The sequence below is a fragment of the Equus quagga genome, chromosome 15 (assembly GCF_021613505.1).
Source record: "Equus quagga isolate Etosha38 chromosome 15, UCLA_HA_Equagga_1.0, whole genome shotgun sequence".
Taxonomy (NCBI): Eukaryota; Metazoa; Chordata; class Mammalia; order Perissodactyla; family Equidae; genus Equus; species Equus quagga.
The window spans coordinates 94009316-94034746 of record NC_060281.1 but is presented as its reverse complement, the minus strand read 5'-3'; the positions used below and the strand labels follow the sequence as shown (position 1 = coordinate 94034746).

The window sequence follows — 25431 nt, the reverse complement described above, 5'->3', positions numbered from 1 at the left end:
GTTTGCCAGCCGGCACCGGGAGCTTCCGAGAGGGGAGGGCGTCAGTAAACGGAGAAGGGACAGCTCGTCCTTAGATCAGAATCCCACTCGATAACTGTAAGGGGAATGATGGAAATGGAAAATCGCCCATGTGGCAGCTAGCACGATAACTGCTGGAGACAAAAATTGTGGATGCTAAAAATAGTGAACGAAAGTATGAGAAACAGGTGGAGGTTTTTCTTTGTTTTCTACAGAGTTTCTGCCCCAGATATTTCCTAATTTCAAAGGGAACATAGTAACTTTACAGGGGGAAGAACCTGGGAGACACCGCCTTAACCAAGTGACCACGGTCACGTGCAAATGTTACACATTCAAACTTACCAAATTGTACACTTTAAAGATGTGCATTGCATTGTATTCATTGTACCTCAATAAAAATGAAGAAAAAAGTTAGCACCAGTAAAGGGATGTATCATGGGCCTCCTGAGGACGTGTGTCACTTGCAGGCACAAAACCTGAATGTCATCATGAAGAGCAAACCAAAATAAGGGACACTCTACCAACAAACTGGCCAGTGCTTTTCAAAAGTGTCATCATTCAAGTCAAAGGCAGACTGAGGAGCCATCTTTGATTAAAGGAGACCCAGCTAAGTGTGATGTGGGATCTGGACCCCAGGTTGGATGGTGGCTCAGAAAAGGGATATGAGTGAGACAACTGGTAAAATTCAAATAAAGCCTGTAGATTCGTTAGTAGTATTGTATCAATGCTAATTTTCTGGTTGTAATCATTTTATGGTGGTTAGGTAAGGTGTTAACATTTGGGGAAACAGGGTGAAAGATTGGATTGCTCTGTTCTATTTTTTCAAGTTTTTAGTTAAGTTGAAATAATTTCAAAATGAAAAAGTTAAAAAAGGCGAGGAGAGTGGGTGTTGCCAGTGATGAAGCCGGAGGCCTACCCAGGCCTCTCCCTCCCTTCCTGCCCGCTTCTGTTCACCTGGCTGCCCCAGTGGCTAGCACCAGGCACCTCACAGTGGGCACCAAGCCCCATGAGGGTCTGGCTCCTGGACTCAGTCAAGGGACACCAGCTTCCCTGTGGCTGGGCCAGCTGCTGGCCTTGGCCAAGTGCAATCAGAGCCTGTGGGAACCCTTGATACGCCATCATCCAGCCTTAGGGACCTTGCTACACCTCGTTGCTTGGTGAGCTGGGGGCCCCACCTGACCCAGTCGGACCTGAGACTTCAGACCTGCACAGTACAACCAGCTTCCCAAATGGCCCGGGACCAACTGGGTGATGGACAAAGACCCTCTCACCACAGGATCTCCCCACAGTCCCTTTCTGGCTCCAGCCTGAGGTGCAAGGATCAATACCTGGGACCTGGAACTCCAGCCCAAGCTTGGGGAGGAATCTTTTCCTTCTAGGCTCCTGTGTTTCCACTTCAGCCCACCTCACTTATGAGCCAAGTCTCTGCTAAACGGCCTGGACAATGCCTTCTGCTGGCAGAGACCAAAAGATAGGGTGTTGGGGGGGTCTCTGTGGGCAGAAGGCCAGGAGCCCAGGCCTGCTAGGATGAGCCCCAGGGCCAGGCTGCACTCCTGGACTGGTTGTGTTTGCTCATAGACTTGCCTCCACATTGGTCATCCCCTCACCTCCAGCCTCCACGCCTGCACACTTCAACTCGGCCATCTTGGAGCCAGAGAGCAGAAGTGGCTTCTCTGAGAAAGGGTATCTGAGAAGGAGGTGAATCCCCATCTGCCAGGAGGAGAGGACTCAGGGATCAGACGCATCTGGTGACAAGCACAGAGGACTGGCTAGGCCATGCCAAGGTCAGGTCCAGGCATTCCTGCATGGCACGTCAAAAGCATTTCTAGAAGGGATCAGCGTCGTAGGGTCCCTGCACCCTTCTTACAGCACAGGTGCCTCACTTCAAGGCACTGGCCTAAATCAACAGGGGCTCAGGAAGCCTCAGCACTGTCCTCTTTGGTTCAAATGTCTCCCTGCCTTAAGCATCAGAATAAAGTGGTGGCAAGAGAGGAAAGGTCCTGCGTTCCTGGGGCGCTCGTTCTGACAGAGAGACACACAGGAAACCACTAAAATACACAGCATGTCAGACAGTGGCAACTGCTATGGAGAAAAACAGCAGGGACGGAGGCACCTTTGGATGGGATGCCTCCTCAACACTATAGTAAAGAACTGCAGCACGTGAGGGCGAGTGCAGTTTGGATATCCAGGAGAGGAGTTCTTCAGGCAGAGGGGACAGCAAATGCAAAGGCCCTGGGGCAGGAGCTGAGCAGAAAGCATGGCCACGAACAGTGGCAAGGGCCAGGGCAAGTGAAGTGAAGGCAGGAGGGGTGCCAGGCAGCAGGGTGAGACCAGCATGGGAGGACAATAGGCTGACAGAGGCAGGTACTCCGAGGTCCACCTGTCCTCATCCTGCTCCTTCCTGTCCTCATGGCTCTGCCTCCCCACCTGCCCAGGGACTGAGGGACTGTTACAGCATCTCTCCAAGCCTCGGTCTCCTCATCTGTAAAGTGAAGGTCACAAGTGAATTATTTTGCTAGGGCTGCCATAATGTACTGCAGGTGAGTGGCTTGAACCACAGAAATTTACCATCTCACATTCTAGAGGCCAGACGTCTGGCCCGAGGTGTCGGCAGGGCCGTGCTCCCTCTGCAGGCTCCAGGGAAGGGTCTGTTCCAGGCCTGTCTCCCAGTTCCTTGGCGGGCAGCAGGCTAGCTCATCTTCATAGGGTGTTCTTTCTGCATGCATGTCTGTCACTGCGTCCAAACTTTCCCTTTTTCCATAAGGACACCAGTCATGTTGGATTAGGGCCCACCCTAATGACCTCATTTTATCTTGACTGCCTCCTTAAAGACCCAAATAAGGCCACGTTCTGAGGCATGGGGCTAGGACTCCAACTGATCTTTTTCAGGGCACACAACTCAACCCATAGCAACGACAAAGCTCCATCTTGGGCTGCCCCTTCCTCGAGGGGCCCAGGGCAGGCTGGGGTCAGGGGGGTCTGTGACAAGGGCTGGGAAAGCTATCCCAGGACAGTCCCCATCCCTGGGGCAGAGGCAAACATCTGGGGAGGCTCTTCAGATGGCTTTGAAGCCAGCCCAGCGGCGCCCCCGAGGGCAGACATGCCTGGCTAGGGTGGGTGCTGGCGTGGGGCACTGGTCCATGATGTGGGCAGCCCACTGAGGCAGACAAAGGGTATTGGCAGCAGCAGCAGTGCGCGAGCTGAGAGCGTGGCTTGTCGTGGCTGAGCCAGAGACGTGTGGGACAGGGAGCTGGTTTCCCCGTGGGCCTGGGAGACAAGGCTGCGTTGTCACTGGGAGACCCCTTCCAGCCTGGCTGCGCTCAGGCTCTTTGCTTCTGAGTTCAAAGTGAGCAAGGAGGACGTCAGGCCCTGAGGGGTGGTCAGGGAAGGAAGGAGGAGGGGTGGGGAGGCAAGTTGGGTCCAGTGTAGGTCCACACCCCACCCCGAGCTCTCACTGCTCTGAGAAGGCCAAGCTGGGGGTCAGAGGCAGAGGGAAACCTGGGTCTCAGCACTGGACACAGGACCGCCGAATGCTCGGCCCTGCCTGGGGACAGGAACTCCTGAGTGCTTGTCCAAAACCAGGGTCCTGGGGCTGAGACACACTCCACTTGTTCTCCTGCTCTGAAACCTACCCCTTCCTGCCATCCCCTGGCCTCCACAGTCCACCCTGATTGCAGGCCTGACCACACCACCCCCTCAGGGGGTCCTTCGGGGCTCCTGCCTGCACCTGGGTGAATCGCCGGCTTTCCGCCCAGCGCAGCAGGCCCTATAACAGGCACCAACGGCATCCCGTGCACACAGGGTCTCGCAACCTGGCCTCTGCCCAAGGACAGACGGATAGACAGGCCAGTGGACCCTCGGGCTTCCATCATGGCGCTCAGGAGGCCGTGGGCAAAGGAGAAAGTGGAAGGAGGCTAGTGCCGGTGTCTGTGCCTCGGGAGCCCGGCCACCAGGAGAGAGCCCCGCCAACCCCGCACACACGACAGCTGCCGGCATCCCCATCACACGAGTTAGGGATCTGGAATGCACTGACTCACTCCAGCATGAAAGTTTTATTACCAATGTCTCACATTCAAGTACAGATTCCTGTGAAGTCTGACTCCCCAAGGAGAAGGGAAACGGCAGGGGCTGGCTGCATCCCCTCACTGAGCTGGGCCTCCCCAGAACCCACGGCTCCCAGTGGGTGGGCAGGGGCCTGAGAGCCTGCTGAGGCGCCTAGCACACACAGGACCCCCAGTGCATGGGGGATCACCCCTCCCACAGGACCACCCCATGCACATGGGACCCCCAACACACACAGGACCACTAGATCCACCAACCAGGTTGTGCATATGCTATGAGAGTGGGTTCTTCCCAGGTCTTTGTCATTCCTCATCCCAAATGTGGCCTGTTTCCCCTCCAAGAGCAGGTCTGATTGCCGGGACCTGGAACGCCCAGGAGAGGAGGGGCCACTTTTAAAGAAAAGCCTACTTCTGTCACATTGTTCAAAGCAAAGACCCACTAGCCAGAAGCACGTGTGGGTGCGAGAGGCCTATCTGGTACTTGGGTTTGTGTCTGCCTGGGAATATGTGCACACTTGAGCATGTGTGCATGCCCTAAGAGTGTACGTGTGTGCCTATGCACCTGTGCTTCTGTGCAGGGGCAGGGGATAGGCCCAGATGCATTCACACATGCATAGCACAACTGGGCCTGCCCCAGCCCTAGCCATGGGACTCTGTCACTCTCATTGGCATAAGGGTGGACCCCGAGCTGGACACAGGGACACAGATAGATCACACACAAATCAGAGGGACTTGGTCCTGGGGGACAGTGGCCAAGTCATGGGCAGTACATGTGGCTGTGGAAGGTACCCATCCACAATGGCCCTTGAGGCAGGGCCTTCCAGGAGCCCCCCGGCCACGCCTAGGGGTGGAGGTTAACTCTGCAGCCTGAACTCGTGGGTGGTGGTCTCCCAGCGGGAGGGGTCCTTGTCCAACATGCTGCGCTCTGTGAAAGTCACGTGCCCATCAGCGTCCACGAGGATGACTGTGTTGGTTCTGAAAGAGAGCATGGGGAGCCAGCCCCGTGGCCGAGTGGTTAGTTCGTGCACTCCGCTTCGGCAGCCCAGGGTTTTGCCAGTTCAAATCCGGGGCGCAGACCTAGCACCGCTCACCAGGCCATGCAGAGGCGGTGCCTCACATAGAACCAGAAGGACCTACAACTAGAATATACAACTATGTAGTGAAAGGCTTTGGGAAGAAGAAGAAAAAGAAGAAAAAAGAAAGATTGGCAACAGATGTTAGCTCAGGTGCCAATCTTAAAAAGAAAACAGAGCATGGGGCCCATATTCAGCCCGTTGTCCTATGCCTTCTGCCCACCTATCAGAGCCCCAACAGGGATAAGATCTGAGGCAGGAGGGGCAAGCCAACCACACCTGGGGCCTGTGCCAGGCACCTGGCCCAGCTTGAGGCGGGTCACGAATGAGCAGCTGCCACAGCCTTGTGGAGTGAAGGGTCTTTCTGGGGCATCTGGGCACTGAGCCTGGGGGGTCTCGGGTTCCTGGGCTAGCCCCAGGCCACACTCAGTGTCCTGCTGCCTCCACTCTGAAACACTCCCAGCCGCCCTGCCTGTCCTCTGCAGCAAAGCCCTAACTCTCACCAGGGTGGCCCTGGGCTAACCAGGCACTTTCCCACCAGAACCCCCTAGAGCTCCCAGGCAATGGCCCCGCACTGCCACCTGGGGCTGCCCAGACATGTGGCCGAGCTCGGCTCTTCCAAGAGATCAAGTTGTCGACCTCTTAGGGCCCAGGCCTTCACCTGGAACTCTCCCCTTTCCTCTCTCCCCTCCCCCAGCGCCTGTCCCAAATGTTCAGCACACCTTCCTTCTCCTGCCCAGCTCTCCCCACAGCGAGTCCTCCTGCCCATCTCCCATGGCCAGAGGGCGAGTACGAGGTTGCCGAGCAGCCCCAGCACAGGCTGGCGCCCATGGAGGGCCCACGCATGCTGAAAGCGGGGGTTCCCGGCTGGGGTCGGACCCAGCAGCCACGTACCCAGCCAGGGAGTAGACTTGGTGCTCTGAAGACGAGGACACATGAGCACACAATTTAGTCATGAAAACAAGTCTCCAGTGGAAAAGGGGCCTGAGGGAAAAGGCCACCGTTCAGGTGTACAACCCACGGGCCCTGGAGCCGCAGTGCTGGGAGTCCACACCGAGCTGGCCCCACCCTGCACCCTGTCCCCCAGCCACAGTGCTTGAAGCTGTCATTTCCTTGAGGATGAACAACTCAGGCCTGCCCTCCTCTCAGTTCGCTGGTCCCCAGGACTTCACACGTCCAGCCCCTGCCACATGCCCTCAGCCTCCGTAGAGCATCAGCCATGTCCCCATGGCAAGGTCACCTCACAGCCTCCTGGGAGAACCAGCACCTCACCGTCAAGAAGGCAGCAATAACCCAACCTCTCCCATCTGCAGGGACAGAAGGGGCCTCACTCGAGCTCATTGACCTGACCCAAAAGCCAGGCATAAAGGTGACATCACCATGACCAGGGGTACAGGTGACATCACTCCAGCATCACTCAGCACTTGTCACCACCCAAGCACCCCGTCCATGAGTCCCTGGCAGCCATGGGTCCAAGGGTCCATCACAGTCACCACAGGTCTCCAGCCCGGCACAAGGCTGCACCCACAGGCCTCAGTGCGAGCTGAACCCAGGCAGATGTGGCTACACAGGAGGCCACACTCCACCTCCAGGCCAGGTGTACTGGGCACGTGGCAGCAGCACTCCTGGAGCATCCCAGCTGGTCCAGCCGCCTAACCTCTCTGTGCATCCCAGCCGCCTGCGAGTGCAGCAGGGGGGCTGCCCTCAGCTCCCTCCACATGGCCCTCTGATGGAGCCATTTAGGCAGGTTTGGCTTCCCAGCCACACACAGCCTTTCCTTCTCCACCCAGGAGGGAGGGAGGCAGGGAAGGAACTTGCTGGAACAGCAGACACCTGTGCCAACAGCTTCTCCCTCCCAGATGTTCTCACGTTGCAGCCGAGATGAGCATTTACCCTTTTCCTGGGGTGAGGGGACATCACCTGGCTGAGCTAACCTAATCCCAGCCCTGGTCACACGAAGAACATGACAGGCCCAGGAACACAGGGCGAGTGAGGGGAAGAGCCAAGCAGTGGGACCTGCAGGCCCACAGGGATTTGCTGAGAGGAGTGAGCCGGAGGCCATCTCGGCCCCCTCATGGCTGTGCAGGGGGAAGGGGGCAGCTCAGGGGCACCCCCGGAAGGCAAGGAAGCCTCAGAGCCCTCGTGCCCGGCCTGCAGTACCTCTGGGAGCTGGCAGGTGTTTTGTACATGACCATCAACCGTGGCGTCTGCTCACCCTATGGCCCTTGAACTGACATGGCAGCTGCTTCTAGGCAGGGCAGAGGCTCCAGGATCCACAGAGCTAGGGAAGGAAGGCCTCGCCCTGGCTACCCACAGAGTGAGGGGAAGGCCAGGTTCCTCATGGGACAGGACTGGAGGTGCCCAGAGGCCTCTGTACCTGGTGCCATAGTCCGGGCAGCGCACACACACAGCCGCATACTTGCTCAGAATGGGCTGCACGTACTCCCTGCCTTGGTCCTCGATGGCTGGGTCTGGCAACTGCCTAGAAGGATAGAGGAGGGAGGGGTCAGCACCAGCACCTCTGCTGCCCGCCACAGCCCTACCTGCCATCTTCACAGCCCTACAGTGCCTGAGGAGTCCGCCAGCCTTGGAAGGTGGGGCCCACAGGGTATTGCATGCACGTTTCTGCTCAAGGCCTCAAATCTCTGTCCAGACTCTCACTTAGGGCTCCATTGCTGGGCCTGGGTCACCAGCCAGCGACCACAGGGCCAGCTCCCCCTGCCAGGGCCACCAGCAGCTTTCCCAGGACCCAGGACTCCAGGAACACGAGCACCTGAGAGCTCAGTGCTGGGTAAGGCTCTGCTGGGTCTGAAAATGCCTGGGGTCCATCTGGCCAGAGCTGGGCAGGGCACCCTAAGGAAGGATGGAAGCCACTTCCCAGAGCGAGCTCGCCCTCCCATCTCAGAGGGCCTGAGTGGGCAGGGGCATGGTGGGTGGTGGCCTGGCTAAGGGGTGCGGTCACCTGACCACATGTTCTCCCTGCTTGCCCCTTATAAGAGGTGCCCTGTGGGCATCTGCGCACTTGCCAGGAGTCTATTCGAGCCCCGTGGCTTGCTTGCCACCGTAGCCAGGGCTGGGACCACAGCCATCAATAAGAGCAGCCAGCGCCCCCTTACAGACCTGTGGGGACAACAAACAGTGGCCGTGGGCCGTGTGGACCTACAGCTGAGAGGAGGCCACTGGGCAGGGCTTCCCCAAGCGGGCGGCTGTGCTGAGGCTGAAGGTGCCATGGTTCAGAGAGGAGAGAGAGGGTGAACAAGAGGCAGGGAGAGGCCCTGGGGGAGGACAGTGCAAGGCAGGCTGTGGGGGGCTCCTCCAAGGGGCCATCCAGGCAGGACACTGGCCTGGCCTGGCCTGGCCTGGCTGGGGAAGGAGAGGGACCTATGAGCTGGGTCATTGCATAGGAGGAAGGCCAGCCTAGCGAGCACCTTGACCTCCAGCTGGGATGGCCAAGACATGTCAGGGGGTGGCAGGTGTCCCCTGCAGAGGCCACCTGAGGTACCTCAAGGCCTACAGTTGAGGAAACCAGGTTGGGGGCTTCTTTTCCCCAGGCAATTCCCTGGATTTCCCCATCCTGGCCATGGTGGGACAGCATGTGGGAATGACAGTTGACCCCCAGGCAGACTCCTAAGCTGGCTGCTCCCTTCTGTGGTTTGCTAAGCACCTGAAGCCTTCTGGAACCTCCCACCAGCCCTGTGTGTTCAGGCAGAGGGGAGCCTCTAGCCCTTCACAGCCCCATGCAAGCCTATATCAAGCCACTGGGAGCACCGAGCTTCCCAGCACACTGGCCTGGGACTGTTCCATTTTCCGTCATCAAAGCCCCCCTCTTCCACATCAGAAATGGCAGCTGCCCAAGGGGCAAAGGCAGGAGGGGCAGAGGACAAGCTGTCCGTCAGGCTCCCCCGTGGCCAAGGAGCCAGCCTCAGTTGCCTGCACAGACCTCCCAGAACAGCAGAGCCTGCCTGCCTCTCTACCCCTGACCGGAGCAGTGGGGTGCACGTCCACTCCACTGGCCCCAGGGGGACCCGCCCACTCACGCCTCGTCGTTGTTGAGCACGTCCAGGAGCTGGGCAATGAGGTCATCCTTGGGGAGGGCCTGGCTCTGCTCCACAACCGCCAAGAAGAGCTGCTTCCCAAAGCACAGCTTCCTCCAGGGCGTCTCCAGCAGAGCATTGCTCAGCCCGTAGGTCCCTGTGGGGAGAAGGTCAGCCTGGCCAGTGCAGAGGCCCCACCGTCTGAATTCAGGATCACCTCTCAGCCACCCACCCAGCACTGGGCGAGGTACCAGGGCTACGGCCAAGGGCACTGAGGCCAGGCTGCCCCATGCTCCAGCACCTTCTCTATGCACATTCCTGACCTGTCTGCATGGCCGGGGTGGAGAACTCAACATGGCAAGGCTCCTGCAGGAGACCACGAGGCACAGATGCCAAGTGGCCTTGATGGATGGGATAACAAGGAATAAACAACCTGAAATCCAACAGGGCAAAGCAAAGCGGGTGCTTGAGAGGGCACTGCCTCCCCAGCTCACTCCCGCTCTCAGCTGGGACAGCTGCGAGTTGGGGGTCCCCCCGAGAAGGTCAGGGGTGGGAGAATCAGCAACCCGAGGCCAGGGGGATGCCTGGAGAACACCAGTCAGCGGTTAGGGAGCACACCCAAATCCACCCACTCAGTGGGCGCAGGCAGGGCCCACCTCTACCTGCTGGCAGGGGCCAGGGCTGGGGGTGCTACAGGGTCTCAGGCAAGTTCCTCAGAACGAGTTCTCGTAGGTTAACAGAAGGAGTGACAAAAAAAGGAAAGGGTGGGGGCTGGCCCCGTGACTGAGTGGTTAAGTTCGCGCGCTCCACTGCAGGTGGCCCAGTGTTTCGCTGGTTCGAATCCTGGGCGTAGACATGGCACTGCTCATCCAAACATGGCACTGCTCATCCAAACCACGCTGAGGCAGCGTCCCACATGCCACAACTAGAAGGACCCACATGAAGAATATACAACTATGTACTGGGGGGCTTTGGGGAGAAAAAGGAAAAAATTAAATCTTTAAAAAAAAAAAAAAGGAAAGGGTTTCTCATGTCAGCAAAAGGAGAAGCTTGAGACTTGGGCTGGAGAGCCCCCCCAGAGCCTCTTGTTGAGAGGCTCCGCAGGCAATAGGGGCAAGTGAACTCAGAGTCACGCGCCCTGGAAGATGCACTGAGGACAGGCAGCCACCCCTCTGCTGCGGCCAGACTTCTGGGTGAGGGTCTCGACCAGGTCTGACATGACTGCACCCGCTTCCCAGGAAACCACACTGCCAGCGCAAGGGAGCACTGTGCTTTATCCATCAGGAGCAACAGGAAAGACCACGCGTCAGTGGTGCTGAACACCTGGGGAGCCACATGCCAAAGAATGGAGTGGGACCCCTGCCTCAACCGCACATAAGAATTAATGCAACATGCCCCAAAGACCTAAATGTAGGAGCTAAACTATGAAACTCTTTGGAGAAAACACACAAGAAAAGCTACATGACCTCAGATTAGACAATGATTTCTTACATACGACACCAAAAGCATAAGCAACAAAAGATGAAAATAACGTAGACTTAATCAAAGTTTAAAATGATGTGCTTCAGGAGACACCAGCAAGACAGTGAAAACAAAACCCACACGAGGGGGCAATTCTGCACATCACACAGCTGATAAGGGGCTAGTAGCTGGAACATATGAAGAACTACAACTCAATAATAAAAATACAAAAAAAACCAATTTAACAAGGGGCAAAGGATCTAAATAGACATTTCTCCAAAGAAGATATACAAATGGTCAATATGCTCAACGTCATTAGCCATCAGGGAAATGCAAACCAAAACCACCAGGAGCTATCACGCCACACCCTCTAGGATGAGTGTAATGAAAACAGACAATAACAAGTGTCGGCGAGGATGTGGAGGGACTGGAGCCTCACACACTGCTGGTGGGAATGCAAAATGGGGCAGCTGCTTGGAAAACAGTTTGGCAGTTCCTCAAAAAGTTAAACAGTTTCCTTACAGTCCAGCTACTCCACTCCTAGGTATATACACAAGACGGATGAAAACATGCGCCCACACCAAAACTTGTGCACCAACGTTCACAGCAGCATTATCCACAATAGCCCAAAAGTGGAAACAACCCAATGTCCAGCAACAGATGAATGGAGAAGCAAAACACTGACCATCCGTACAATGGAATATTATTCAACCATAAAAAGGAACGAAGCCCTAATTCACACCACAACATGAATGAACCTTGAAAACACACTGAGTGAAAGAAGCCAGAGACAAAGGCGACATATCGTCTGACTCCATTGATGTGAACGTCCAGAATAAGCCAAGCTACAGACACAGAAAGTAGATGAGTAGTTGCCAGGGGCTGGGGGCAGGGGGAATGAGAGTAACTGCTAAAGGATATGTCTTTGTTTCTGTTTTTGTTTTTTGAGGAAGATTAGGCCTGAGCTAACATCTGCTGCCAATCCTCCTCTTTTGCTGAGGAAGACTGGCCCTGAGCTAACATCCATGCCCATCTTCCTCTACTTTATATGTGGGACGCCTACCACAGCATGGCGTGCCAAGCGGTGCCATGTCCACACCCGGGATCCAAACTGGCAAACCCCGGGCCGCCGAGAAGCAGAACGTGCAAACTTAACCGCTGCACCACCGGGCCAGCCCCTGGATATGGTTTCTTTTTAAGGTGATGAAAATGTTCTGGAATTAGACAGCACTGACAGTCACACAACTTTGTGAACATACTAAAATCTGCTGAAGGATACACTTTAAATAAGTGAACTGTGTGATATGTGAGTTATATCTCAATAAAGCTGTTATTAAAGAAAAGTGACATGGATCAGGTGGAGGTAGGCTCAGGAACAAAACAACAGGATGTAGTTGGAAAGAATTTCTTCCAAGCAACAATTCAGTAGAAAACAACCATCTCCAGTCACAGAGTCTCAAGCCCTGAGAATTGAGGGCATTGAGGGTGGTTTCCAGGTATTTCCATAAAGGCCTCTGAGCCATAAAACCACACATCTATGGACAGCTTATCTTTGACAAAGGAGCTGAGGGCATACAATGGAGAAAAGAAAGTCTTTTCAACAAATGGTGCTGGGAAAACTGGAAAGCCACATGTAAAAGAATGAAAATTGACCATTCTTTTTCACCATTCACCAAAATAAACTCAAAATGGATTAAAGACCTAAAGGTGAGACCTGAAACCATAAGGCTTCTGGAAGAAAACGTAGGCAGTACACTCTTTGACATCAGTATTAAAAGGATCTTTTCGGACACCATGCCTTCTCAGAGAAGGGAAACAATAGAAAGAATAAACAAATGAGACTTCATCAGATTAAAGAGCTTCTTCAAGGCAAATGAAAACAGGATTGAAACAAAAAAACAACCCACTAACTGGGAAAAAATATTTGCAAGTCATATATCTGACAAAGGCTTAATATCCATAATATATAAAGAACTCTCGCAACTCAACAACAAAACATCAAACAACCCAATCAAAAAATGGGCTGAAGACATGAACAGACATTTCTCCAAAGAAGATATACTGATGGCCAATAGGCACATGAAAAGATGCTCATCATTGCTGATCATCAGGGAAATGCAAATCAAAACTACACTAAGATATCACCTTACACCCGTTAGAATGACAAAAATATCTAAAACTAATAGCAACAAATGTTGGAGAGGTTGCGGAGAAAAAGGAACCCTCATACACTGCTGGTGGGAATGCAAACTGGTACAGCCACTATGGAAAACAGTATGGAGATTCCTCAAAAAATTAAAAATAGAACTACCATACGATCCAGCCATCCCACTACTGGGTATCTGTCCAAAGAGCTTGAAGTCAGCAATCCCAAAAGTCCTGTGCACCCCAATGTTTATTGCAGCACTGTTTACAATAGCCAAGACGTGGAAGCAACCTAAGTGTCCAGCAACAGACGAATGGATAAAGAAGATGTGGTACATATATACAACGGAATACTACTCAGCTGCAAAACTGAACAAAATCATTCCATTTGCAATAACATTGATGGACCTTGAGAGAATTATGTTAAGTGAAATAAGCCAGCGAGAGAAAGATAATCTGTGTATGACTCCACTCATATGAGGAATTTAAAATTATGGACTAAGAACAGTTTAGTGGATACCAGGGGAAAGGTGGGGTGGGGGGTGGGCACAAAGGGTGAAGTGGTGCACCTACAACATGACTGACAAACATTAATGTACAATTGAAATTTCACAAGATTGTAACCTATCAATAACTCAATAAAAAAAAAAAAAAGGCCTCTGAGCCAAAGCACAGATTTGGGGGGAGGGGGTCTCTTGTGCCTTTTAGTTTCCAGTTCACCCCGACAGTTGCGGCTCAGTGCTGGGGGAAGCTGTCCCAGGCCATGGGCAGCCTGACACACAGACTGGGTACGAGGGTCAGATCACAAGGTACACAGACAACCGACAAGCGCAGGCCCAGGAGAGAAATGCAACAGGGGCCTAGTCTCTGAAAAGCACAGAGGTGTCCCCAGAGGAGCAGCCCTGTCACCACCCCCTGAGCAGACTCACCTGGGGCCAGGACAACAGGCTCAGGGTCCCCGCGGTTTCCATAGTAGCAAACGACGTCTCCCTTCTCTGTGCTGCGGACAGGGGCGGGGAGGGGTCAGCTGGGAGCCAGGGCACCAGACCCTGATGCCCGGCAGTCTCCACGGCCCCTTCCCCAGCACCCCTGCCGGCAGCCAGAGGAGGCACAGGGGCTCGCTGCAGTCAGGGCATGGGCTAGTCAGGGCCCCAGACCCCCAGGGTCCTCTCAGGCAGGGTCATCAAGACCCCTAGCTCCACACCCCCAACTCACCGCAGAGACCACTGGCCTGGGAGCAGCAGAATCTAAAAGACCCTCCTGCCTCGATGGGTGCCCTCACACACAGGCACTCAGAGGCTGCCTGTGGCGACAGCTGCTGGCTCAGCCCCACACCCACCAACACCAGTTCCCTCCAGAAAGCTATGACCCCCATCCCTACAGCTCATCTCTGAGTGCCTCGAGGCAGGACAGGATGCCCCAAGGTGACAGAGGCTTCTGAATAACACACCAAAGATCACATGTTCTTACCTTCATACACTGAATGTGCATTTAGAAGCAGTTTGAAATGCTCTGGAGCTGAAAATGTTCCAGTTCCTAAATACCATAGTGAATCTTTCTGCTAAGAGTCAGAATGCCTTTTCTGCAAACTACAGAGAGACTCTTTCTGGCTTATGACCTGCCTTCCTGGTGGGATGCTGGACACGGTGACCTGAGCCTTCAGGATGAACAAGCGTAGAGACAGGGCCAGGTGGGGGGTGCTGTGGAGTCCCAGAGTGCCCACCTCAGCCCTCCTGCTCAATGCCACCCCGCAGGCAGGACCCCCGCTCCCATGCAGCTTACTATTCTGCTCACATCTTCCTCCCCACAGCCCTTGGCTCCTTTCTTAAAATGTTTGGCTAATGACTTCAGAGGCCTGTTTGTAGGCAAAGAGCTGGAAAGCACGAGAACCTGCGGGATTGGGCACACACTCCCACCACACCTGGTTAGGCAGAAAGGGGGCCTGACCCAGGGACCAGCCACGATGGGGATGAGGCTCTCTTCTTCTCAGCCTTGACTTCCTCCTGGCACCCACCACCCAGGCTGCTTGCTCACCTCTGACTCCCTCCACTCTCTGACCTTGGGCCTGGGCACCAGCAGCCACTGGACGCTTGGGATGCTCCTCTTGGGACACCTGTCCTCAAGCATAACCCACTGGGCTCCCCTGGCTACCGCCTGTCCTCAAAGGCCATGTCCAGGGAGGCAGGCCCCTACCCTGCAGCCCAGGAGCTGGGAGAGTTGCTCAGGCTCCAAGGGGCCCAAGCACCCACCCATGCACCCCCTGTCCGTGCATGCATCCACTCAGAGCATGGGCCCTCATCCCCCAGTCACTTGACATGGCTGCTGAGCACCGAGTTCTGCTGGCATCACAGCCAGGGGCTGATCTCTTGGGCCGGGGCAGACATACACGAAACTAGTGACAGGTAAAGTGGCCCCTGAACTTGGGGAGCAGGGAGGACACGGGGACTCCCCTCCAGGAGCCAGCCGGTGCCAGCATGCCACGGTGGTGAGGGGAGGGCTCTGGGCAGCAAGTACCAGTGCCGGCCATACCCTTGGCCCTCCTCCCTTGAGAATGATGCACCCATCCACAAGGTGGCGCAGGGCGGAGCAGGTTGCACAGTGGACACTCGAGGCACAGCAGGCCAGGGCTCCCAGCCAAGAGAGGGGCCCGTGGACCTGCCCTTGTGGAAGAAGGCAGGCTCAGGACAGGCATCTGGACTTGGGCCTACTGCAGGGCACTTACCGCCTCCTCCGGCACCTGCCCTGACAGAAGCCCCTGAGCTGATGGCATCCACTGACTTTTGGGGCACTGGAGGGGGAGTGGAGGAGCACACGGAGAGGACGGAGGAGTGCAGAGGGAAGGATACTCACTTCCCCGAAAGGCAAATACAGAGAACCCCTGCAGGTCCTGTGACCACATCTCTAAAGCACACTTCCCATGGGAGGGAACACAGCACACCCAGCCCACCCTGGTGGGGCTGACGCGGCTGCCCCACTGATGCCTGAATTCACAGGCTGCTCTGTGAGGCTTGCACCGAGAAACACGCAGGAGCCCTCAGGTAGTCGGGGGGTGGACACCCAGCCAGGGCCTCTGCACACTGGCCACCCCTCGAGACTCCAGCACTGCCACTCTAGCACCTGACACCTTCCGTCATGTACACTGAGTCTGTCCACAGCGTCCACTCATCTGTCTGCACACCTGCAGGCAGGACTGGGCGGGAGCCTGGTGCCCATCATGCAGCCCTAGCCACCCCCTGGCCTCTGCCCACCAGCATCTGCCCGTCAGCCCTGGTGCAGGCCCCGGGGTCCCCCCACGAGACCAGGGTCCAACATGACTCCTGTAACCTGCACCAAGCACCAATGATCACTTCTCCTTGGGGCTCAGTGTCTACAGTGGGAGGTGAACTACCCTGATGCCACAGGCAGCACCCCCTCCTCAGCTAGCACTCAGCAAATGGCACCAGGTAACATGGCCTGGCCCAGAGGCAGCCCCCTGGAGGGCTGTCGCTGTGCAGCTGGTGCCTGAGCTACTGGGGGCCCATGGCCGGGGTCCAGGCCCAGGAGCCACAGAGATAAACGCACTCGGAGAAGCCAGGAGAAGGCCCGACGCAGCCGTCCAGCACACAGAACCTGCACCTCAGGTGGAGTCGCAGATGCTGCCAGCTGGTGTCCAGCGGCACCATGGCCAAGGGCTCAGCGCTCCTTCCCAGGCTGGTGCCCAACTGGTGGGATGTGGCTGCTATCTCGAGGGGCACCCGGGACCCCAGCTAGGTACCCAGGGCAGAGCCACGGGACCCCGGCCCCGGCTCGCACCAGCAGTGGTCTTGGCCATGTCGCCCGCCTATCTGAGCTTGGCCGCATCAGGGGCACACAGGGTGCCCAGTGCTGCACCTGAAGGGTTCAGCATGCACCCCCCAGGCTATCCAGGTAACCGCCAGCTGCTGCTGCAGCAATCAACCCCTGCTGTACCTCTCTGTAGGCCCAAAATGGGCCTGGCAAGGCTCCAACTTACTGCCACTTCCCATGAGGCCATGGCCCTTTGCAGGGTCCCAACAACCTGACTCCCGAATCTCACAGCCAGCACAGGTGTCCCTGCTCCAGCTCCGAGCCTCCCTGGGGGCCCTGCTCCTCCAGCCATAAGACAGGACCTTCTGCCTCTCCTGGCCCTGTTCCTTGCCTGTCTGCCCCACTCTAGATGACGGAATTGCTCTCCCAGCTGCCCGTGCAGCTGGGCCTCCATGTCTCTGGTGACAGGGTCCACAGCCAGCTTGGACAGGTTCATTGCCCCCTGACAACTCCAGACGGGGCCAGGCGCTATCCACCAAGCGCCTCGCAGAACTGGAGATGAGTCAGGCCGCCGGCTCAGATGTTCCTCCCAGAAGACTCCGCCACCGGGCCTGGCGCTCAGCTGCACCAGCCACCGTGGTCCTGGAGAGCTCCGTACCATGGTCAGGTGGGCTCGGACCTTTCCTCCCCAGCCTGGGGCACCTCTGCCCACCAGAGGTCAGATCAAGTAAGATGTAGCTCAAAAACAGGGGACTCCTCAGCCACAGAGGTGGGCAGAAGACCCAGGGGTGGGGGCCAGCGTGGGTGAGGGTCGCATCCTGCACCTGGGAGTGCCCTCTGCTGTCACACTCGGGCTGGCCTGGCAGGAGCCAGTGGCCCTCACACTGCCCAGGAAGCCCCCCTACCCCGGCTCTGCTCCCCAAGTCCCCACAACAGTGGATCTGGGAGGCCCTCAGCATCCGGGATGCTCACCAAGGAACGATATCCCTTGAGAGGCTGCCACAGATGCCACAGCACCTCCAGCGGAGCAGCGGAGCAGGAACCCCACCTCCTGCACGCCCAAGGCCCGGCCTGTGGGGGCTGCCACCTCGCCACGACGCACCTCAGATCGGCGGCTATGAGGTTGAAGCCATTGTACAGGTGGCCCTCTGCGGAGACCTTCTTCAGGTAGGTCAGGCTGTCCATGTCGGTGGTCAGAAAGTGGGCCACAAGCTCACCTGGGGCAGGGGACAGACATCCATAGCAAGGAGGCAGGACTGAGCCCGCCCCCTAAGGAGACTGGTGTGGGGCACCCACAGCTGAACACTTCCATACCAGCCACATCTCACGACCCAGCAGCCAAAGTGGTCTGCATCAAGAACTCTGTTTTTGCTGGTTTTTAAAATTTTTTCTCCATTACGCCCCCATATGGAAGTTCTGCATGAGGGAAAAAAATCTTCAGTGGGGACAATATATGTCCATGGGGCTGTCCTCCTGGGGACATTGCTCTACAAACATTCCACGGGTGAGGGACAATGACAACTCTGAGGAGTGATGCCCTGGCTGGGGGACAGCACAGAACAGGCTCCCCGAGAAGGGTGAAGCACCCTGTGCAGTGGGTACAGTACGGCCCAGGCCGAGGGCAGTTCCAGCGACACCAGCCAGTGGGCTGCAGGGCTGGGATGTGCCCTCCTTCCCTTCTCGCTCCTCTCAGGTCTCTGTACTGCTGGAGAAAGCCCCGCCTCACCTCGTCCCCACCCTGCAGTACCTCGGCCGCGGGCATCCGGGTCCAGGCGCGGTTGCAAGTAGTTGGTGAGTGCTGCCAGCTTCCCCCGCGTGCTGATGCCCAGCCACGTGCCTCCTTCCTTGCCTTCCTCCATGTCGAGCCCTGCGACAATGATGGCATCACCACCAGCAGCACCCACAGGTGGGCACCAGCCCCACGCTGTCCCTGCATCCTAGGGAGATGCACACTCGGCAGGGAGATGCAGCTCAGCCCAGCAGCCTGACTGTGGAACAGGGGCTTGACTCCACAGGGCGAGGTAGCCTCTGGGGCCCAAGGGGCACACGAGAGAGACTCCTGCCCCACAGGATGACATCTGATGCCTGTGGGAGCCCCCGAAACCATGCAGTGAGCACCTGCCGAACACATCCTGGCCCAAGAGCCTGCCTTGGACTGGGAGGATAGCCAGCCCTGTCAAGGAACCATGCCAAGCCACAATCCTGCATCCTAGATCAGGGGCACGGACACCGGCTGCCCTCCTCAGCAGGACCCAGGGTCCCTTGGGGTGGGTGCTTCACTAGGAACCCAGGGAACATCCAGACTTACCAGTGTGCCCCATGCCCATGGCACAGGCCTGGCCACGGTTAATGCTTCATGGGCCCCACCCATGGGTTAGAGGGGCCCTTAAAGACACAGCAGAGCATCTTTCTAGATTAGAGGGTTATTTTACTTCAAGATTGCGGTAAAAACTGCTAAGTCATTAAAATATTATTTTTATAACAATAATAAATTATAACAGTAAAAGAAATAAAAGATGTCAAGATCAGAAAAGAAGAAGTCAAATTGTCTCCATGTGTAGATGACAGGATTGTATGTGAAAAAAATCCAAAAGGAATCTATAAAAATAAAATCTACTTCAACTAATAACTAAATACTAGCAAGAACTGGAAAATGAAAATTTAAACATACCATTACAACAGCACTAAATGATTTAAAAAAAAAGCAACTTAGGAAAACATTTAAGGAAGAATGTGTAACACCTAAGGAGTGAAAACCACAGGGCATTGCTGAGGAAAGTCACCCAGATCTAATTAAAGGGAGACGCCCTGTTCCTCGGCCAGAAGACTCAGTATTGTCAGGACGACAGTTCTCCCCAAATGACCAAACGTCAACATAATCTCAATCAAAATCCCAGCGGACTTTTCGCGGTATGGAAATTAACAAGCTGACTCTAGAATTTATCCGCACATACGAAGGAACAGGATGCCCAGCAGTCCTGAGCAGGAGCAAAGCTGCAGGACTTACACTGCCTGACCGCAAGACTTGCTAAAAAGCTCCAGTAATCAAGACCATGTGGCACTGGCGTCAAGACAGACAAACTGATCCATGGGACACGAGAGTCCAGAACAGACGTGTTCAACTGATGTTCAACCATTTGCCACAGTAACACAATAGGCAAAGGACATCTATTCAGTAAATGTTGCTGGGACAACTGGAGAGACAGGGGTGGCATGAGCCTCAACCCCACTACACACCATGTGCAAAAATTAATGTCAGAGAAATCATAGATCTACACATAAAATCCCAAATCAGAAGGCTTATAGAAGCAAACAGGAAAATATCTCTATGACCTTAAGGTGGCAAAGACACAAATAGAACCACATTTGTCCAACAAAGGACTCATCTCCAGAATGCAGAAAGAACTTCCACAAATCAACAACTAAAATGCAAATGAAACTTCTACATCTGGCCACCAACAGGGTCCAGATTTACCCTCCTGCATAAAACAACCAAAAAATAAACAAAATACAGGAAACAATGGGTTTCAAGACACTGGACATTGGAGACAAAAGACAGTGATCTCCAAGAGACAGGAAGGGAGCGAGGCGAGCCCCACGCCTGGAGAGTTGGCCCAGGGAGGGGTCTGGGCAGAGTCCAGCAGACCCCTGGCTGAGGAGAGGGGCCGAGAGTCCAGGGAGACTGAGGTCGCCAGAGTTCCTGGGGCAAGGACCAGAGAGGAGAGATCTGCACAGAGAACCTGGCCACCTGGTCAGCTCACGTGTGTGAGGACACTACCCGAGGCCAGGAAAGAACCACCCAGAAGGACCAGAGGAGACAGTGCTCACACAGGGCTGGGAAGAGCGCCTGTACCCAGAAGCCAGCCTGGGGAACCTCAAGGTTCAGGGAGCACTGGGAAGAGTAGACAGAAGGATCTTTTCTGAGTATGGGGAATAATCAGCCTTAGACTGGGCCCAGCTTAGACCCACCCACCTAACAAATCTTAAGAGCAAGACCTCAAAGGATAAAACTGGTTCTGAGTAACTTAGCTGTGTCCCAGAGCAAAGCTCAGGAATATTTACAGGTGTAACAAAAACATTCACCCCAACAAGATAAAACCCACAAATGTCTGGCACCCAATCAAAAATGACCAGGCATATGAGGAAACAGGAAAATACGTCCCTGCCCACTAAAAGGGGTTCAATCAATCCATTAAAACTGATCTGGAACTGACACAGATGTCAGAAGTCACAGACAAGGACATTTACACAGTTATTACAACTGTATTCTATATGCTGAAAAAGTTAGGTAGAGATAAGGAAGACACAAAAATTGAATTTCTAGAGACAAAAACTACAAAGCATGAAATGAAAACATACAGGACGGGACTAAAAATGGATTAGACACTGCAGAAGAAAAGATTAGTGAACTGGAGGATATGGCAATAGAAACTATCTATGATGAAACAGAAAAGAGGGTTTTAAAAAATGAACTGAGCATCATCGAAGTGCGGCACAGTCTCAAGAACACTAATATAGGTGTAACTGGAGGCAGAGAGAGGGAAAGAGATTGAGAAGAGTGAGCAGGAGACAGAAAAACATTTGAAGAAATAATACGTAAATTCTTCCAAATTTCTAACAAGTTCCTAAGCAATGCTGATGCTATTGGCTCAAGGCTCACACTTGGAGAACCACTGGTTTACAATTTTACACACAATTTGGCAATGCTAGACAGTAGGAGGGTGTAGACCTTGGTGTCTTCCAGCCCTAGGCGGGGTGTGGTGGCCACTGGGTCCACCTAGCACTGTGGTGCGACAGGGCCACCTCCCACTAGGCAGGAGCCCCGATTTAGCATGCCAGCGGCTGCCTCCAAGCCCCTAAAAAGGATGAATGAGTCTGAGTGGCTGGAGCACTCAGCAAAGGTCAGCACTGATTCAGGGGCAGGAAGTGCCAGGGTCAGAGGGAGCCCAGGAAGCCCAGGCAGCCGAGGGGCCCAGCAGGCTAAGCTTTTGTTCTAGCCTCTGTGTCATCCACAAAAATCCTCAAGAGGGGCCTCCTGCCCCTGTGCCTGAGGGCACCAGCCCTCTCACCCCACTTCAGCCTCCCATTCGTGCCCTGCAGCAGTGGCACGCACAGCCTGCCCTGTCCCCATGACCCCGGTCTGTTTCACCCTAGCCCGGGATGGTTCTGACGGTAGCCACAGCTCCCCTCTGCCCTCCTCCCATGGCCCTGTAGGCCTACCCCATGAGCTCTGGGAGAGGTCCACATTCACACGAACCCTGGGTTCCCATACTGTTGTGCCCAGAGCTTACAGAGCAGGGGCCCCCTCACCAGCCCTGCCCCACGCTCCAGTCTGCATGTCTAGACATATCCAGGCCACCAGGTGCAGCTTGTGACAAGGTCAAGACACAGTCCAGAGACCCAACCTCTTCTCCTTCTTGTACCCAGCCATGCTCCGGTCCCTGCTCACAGCCTCTCAGCAGCTTTCCCCACCACCCACCAGACCTCCCACCCAGGATGGTGCCTTGCCCCAGCCTCCTCACTCCTGGCCTCCTCCCACATGGCACCAGGACCATCCAGCCTTGGCAATGTTTTCCTCAAAGCACTGCCCGACCACAGTCTAAAGGAGGCCTTTTGAGGAAGCTCTACAGTTGAGCTTTTAGATACCACAAGCAGAGTGGGGCACACACAGCCTCCCTGGCCCCATGAGGCCACACGCCCCGCCCACCAGGCACCTGGAGTGCCCCTGTCAGCTCTGCCATGCTCCCTGCTGCTTGCCTAGTGCCTGGCTTGCAGGCAGAGGGACCCCTCGCCCAGCCAACATCTGACCACACACCTTCCAAGTAGACTCCTGCCTACCCCACGGGCAAGAACTGCTCCCTGTCCAAGGGGCTCAAGATGGCTGCGACTGGGAAGGCAGAGAATCCAGCTGTCACCTCCACTTCTGCCCCCGTGGTAACTCTTTGTGCAGCATTCGGTGGGCCAAACGCACCCCAACCAAGCCTCTGCTCCCCAAATTCAAGCCACCTCTCCCTGCAGCGAGGGGTGCTTGTGCATAAATAGAGGCATGCATATAGAAGTGCACACACACGCACACCCACAACTGTGAAGCTTCAGAGTGACTGTGTGTGGACGTGCACTTCATACAGAGCCAACCGCACACCCACAGCTAAAGGGTGGGTCCCCACAAGACCAACCTACCCTTCCAGCCACTTGTTCCAGGGATCCATGGCACACAACACCATGGGGACAGTGCTGGGTGGGCAGTTCCAGGCCTGGTCTCCCCAACCCAGGTCCTGGACGCTGACTCTGGAGCAAGCCTCATGAGACCCATCAGTGTCTACTTATTTCCCCTGAGAAGGAGCACCAGTCACGCCTGTGGGGTCCTGGGGCTCACCCGCCCTGCCACGCTGCAGCCGCCCACGTGAAGGGAGACTCACCACTGAGGATCTCGCTGTTGTTCCCCCAGAAGCCTGCTAACTTGGAAGGTCTGTGGTAGAACTCGTCCCTGTTGGCTGCCAGGATGAGCCTGCAGGAGAAAGCAGGGCTGAAGTTCTCGGGTCGCAACAGGAAAATTACAGTTCTTTCTCTTGTTAACAAAGAAAATTTGTCTCTGTAGCAACACAGGCAGGGCTCCAAAAGGACAGGAACCCGCACGGACAAAGGTCAATGGAGGCTCCAGGAGGGTGCTTCCCAGGAGCCCACAGCCAGGACTCACCCTGGGCCCTGATGAGGAGCAGGCAGAGGCCAGGGGAAGGCACGTGTCCAGGCCACTCGGGGCCGGGAGGAAGGCGTCCGCCCACCAGGAACAGGGCTCAGCGGGCAGCAGGACCAGGCTAGGCAGGTAAGGGCACTGAGCACTGGCAACAAGCAAGTCCTCGGTGCCCAGGTGGCAGTTCGTGTCCCTCCTCTGTCCACCTGTCCTTTCCCCCAGGACACCCCCAGCGAGCCCGTGAGCTTCCTGGAAATGTGAGCACGCCCGCCAGAGGGGCCTGGGGACGCGTGTGGGCAGCAGCAGCACACAGGGTCTCCGAGGGCCACTCTGTCCTCCATTTGGGGGGTTTTTGGGAGGGAGTGGTCAAGGACTTCTGTTTCACCAGGCTTTTGCATTATGAATCAACCAAGTGTTTCTTTTGCAATTAGAAAAGACGTTGTCAAAGTTTTAAGAGCCCTGATTTTGAGGTAAGAAAATGAAGTTTCCAGTCTGCTTTGCTATTTAAATAAGAATATAGATGGTGACTGAGTGGAAGGGGTCCACCTCACAATGTCTGCTAGACCTCTGGGTCTGAGAAGTGATTGCTGACAGAGGTCCTGAGTACCAGAGGCAGGTGCTGAGCACGCGGGGCCAGGAGCGGAGGTTTGGCGGCCTGTGGTCACACTGGGCCAGAAACCAAGTTATTCTCATCAGTGATCAGATCCTAAAAGGTCTTCAAAAATAATTTCTGTATTGACTCATTGATTTTATGAACATTTGCTAATGGTACAATGTGAATTAACAAGGACATTCGTAAAAGTGAAAGTGAAACCAGGGCAGTGGGAGCATTTTCACACCATGAATGTGGAGCGTGCCCCCCTACTCCACACCTCCCCATGCAGCCCAGGAGACTGTGTGTGGCCATGGAAGCTTCCGGGTCTGCCCAGGAAGCCCCACCACCTTCGGGTTGCCTGTCTGGCTTGCGGCCACTTTCTATCCCCTCCAAACAGCCAGCTCCAGGGCTGCGGCCAGGCCTTGGGGATGTGCACCTGGGTGGCACAGGAGGTCACTGTCCCTGACATGAGCCCTGGCCACTCACACAACAACCCTCTGCAGTTCCGACTGCCAAGCTCCAACCCAGACCCCAGCCCAAGTCAAGGTAGATGGCCTGAGGGAGAAGCCACCCGGGCCCTGACCACCTGACCCCTGACCTCTGCCACATCTGCTCTGTCCCTTCTGGGACCCCACCCGGTTCATCCTGGCTGGCGCCGCTCCCACGAGCTGCCTGCATAGGCCTGTCCTGGTGGAAGTGTCCCATCCACAGCAGCCTGGACAGTGGTCAGGAGGAGGCAGAGCGCCACGCCCCCAAGTGGGGGGACCAGGCAGCTGTGGTGGGCATGCAGCAGAGGTCGGGCCCCCACCAACCCCTGCCTGTGGTCAGCATCAAGCATTCTCCTTCAGATACACAACACCCCTCCTGTGCTCACAGCAGTGAGTGGGGACAGGGAGGCAGCGCCCAGAACAAGGTCGGTGCTGTTGGCTTCTGGTTCTGATTCTTACACAAGGCTCCAGAGAAGGAAAAATTAGTAAAGACAAAAAGAAAAAGCTGACTGAGGAAAACCTTCTGTTCTAAGATTTCCACCCGCCTATTTTTAAAGCAAGCAGCAGTTACCTGTGCTTGTTAATAACTAGGAACATTAACTGCTGGGTTATTATTGTCACAGGAGTCGCTGTTTAGCTGCACTGCTAATGGTTTGTGGGGATTTCATCAAATACATGCTGCATTTGTCAGAGGCGTGTGGGCACGCTGAGTGCCCACATCAGTGCTTGAGTGGGAGGGAGCAGCCCTCACCCACCACTTCTGGGGACTGCAATGCCAATGCAAGTCCGTCAGCCCACTGCAGCCAGGGGCAGCGGCGTGCCCCCAGCCAGGGGCTCTGAGGACGGCAAGTCACCCATGGCTCTGTTTCCTTCTAGTAAACGAAACCACTAATTATTCACCACCAACGGGGCTCCCCATCCTGCTGTGGAGGGGGAGTTTGTGCATGTCTGGGAGGTGGGTCTATGCACATCTAAGGGCTGGTCTGCGCCCGTCTGAGGGGTGGCCCTGCGCATGTCTGAGGGGTGTTCTGCGCATGTCTGAGGGGTGGCTCTGCGCAGTCTGAGGGGTGGTCTCTACCCCTTCTGACGGGGGGGGGGGG

General features: G+C 55.5%; 1 protein-coding gene across 6 annotated transcripts in view; it reads right to left on the bottom strand.

Moving 5' to 3' along the window:
- Positions 1-4051: 4051 nt before the first annotated feature.
- The window catches only part of TANGO2 (transport and golgi organization 2 homolog), a 46748-nt gene continuing 25368 nt past the window's right edge, over positions 4052-25431 (bottom strand). For all 6 annotated transcript variants that reach the window (XM_046640275.1, XM_046640277.1, XM_046640276.1 and 3 more), the window contains exons 3-9: positions 22977-23065; positions 18305-18424; positions 17660-17774; positions 13722-13792; positions 9190-9343; positions 7530-7634; positions 4052-5054 (exon numbers count right to left, since the gene is read on the bottom strand). In XM_046640275.1, coding sequence (XP_046496231.1) covers positions 4934-5054; positions 7530-7634; positions 9190-9343; positions 13722-13792; positions 17660-17774; positions 18305-18424; positions 22977-23065 — 775 coding nt within the window. In that variant the 3' untranslated portion in view covers positions 4052-4933. The remainder of the gene's footprint in view (positions 5055-7529; positions 7635-9189; positions 9344-13721; positions 13793-17659; positions 17775-18304; positions 18425-22976; positions 23066-25431) is intronic.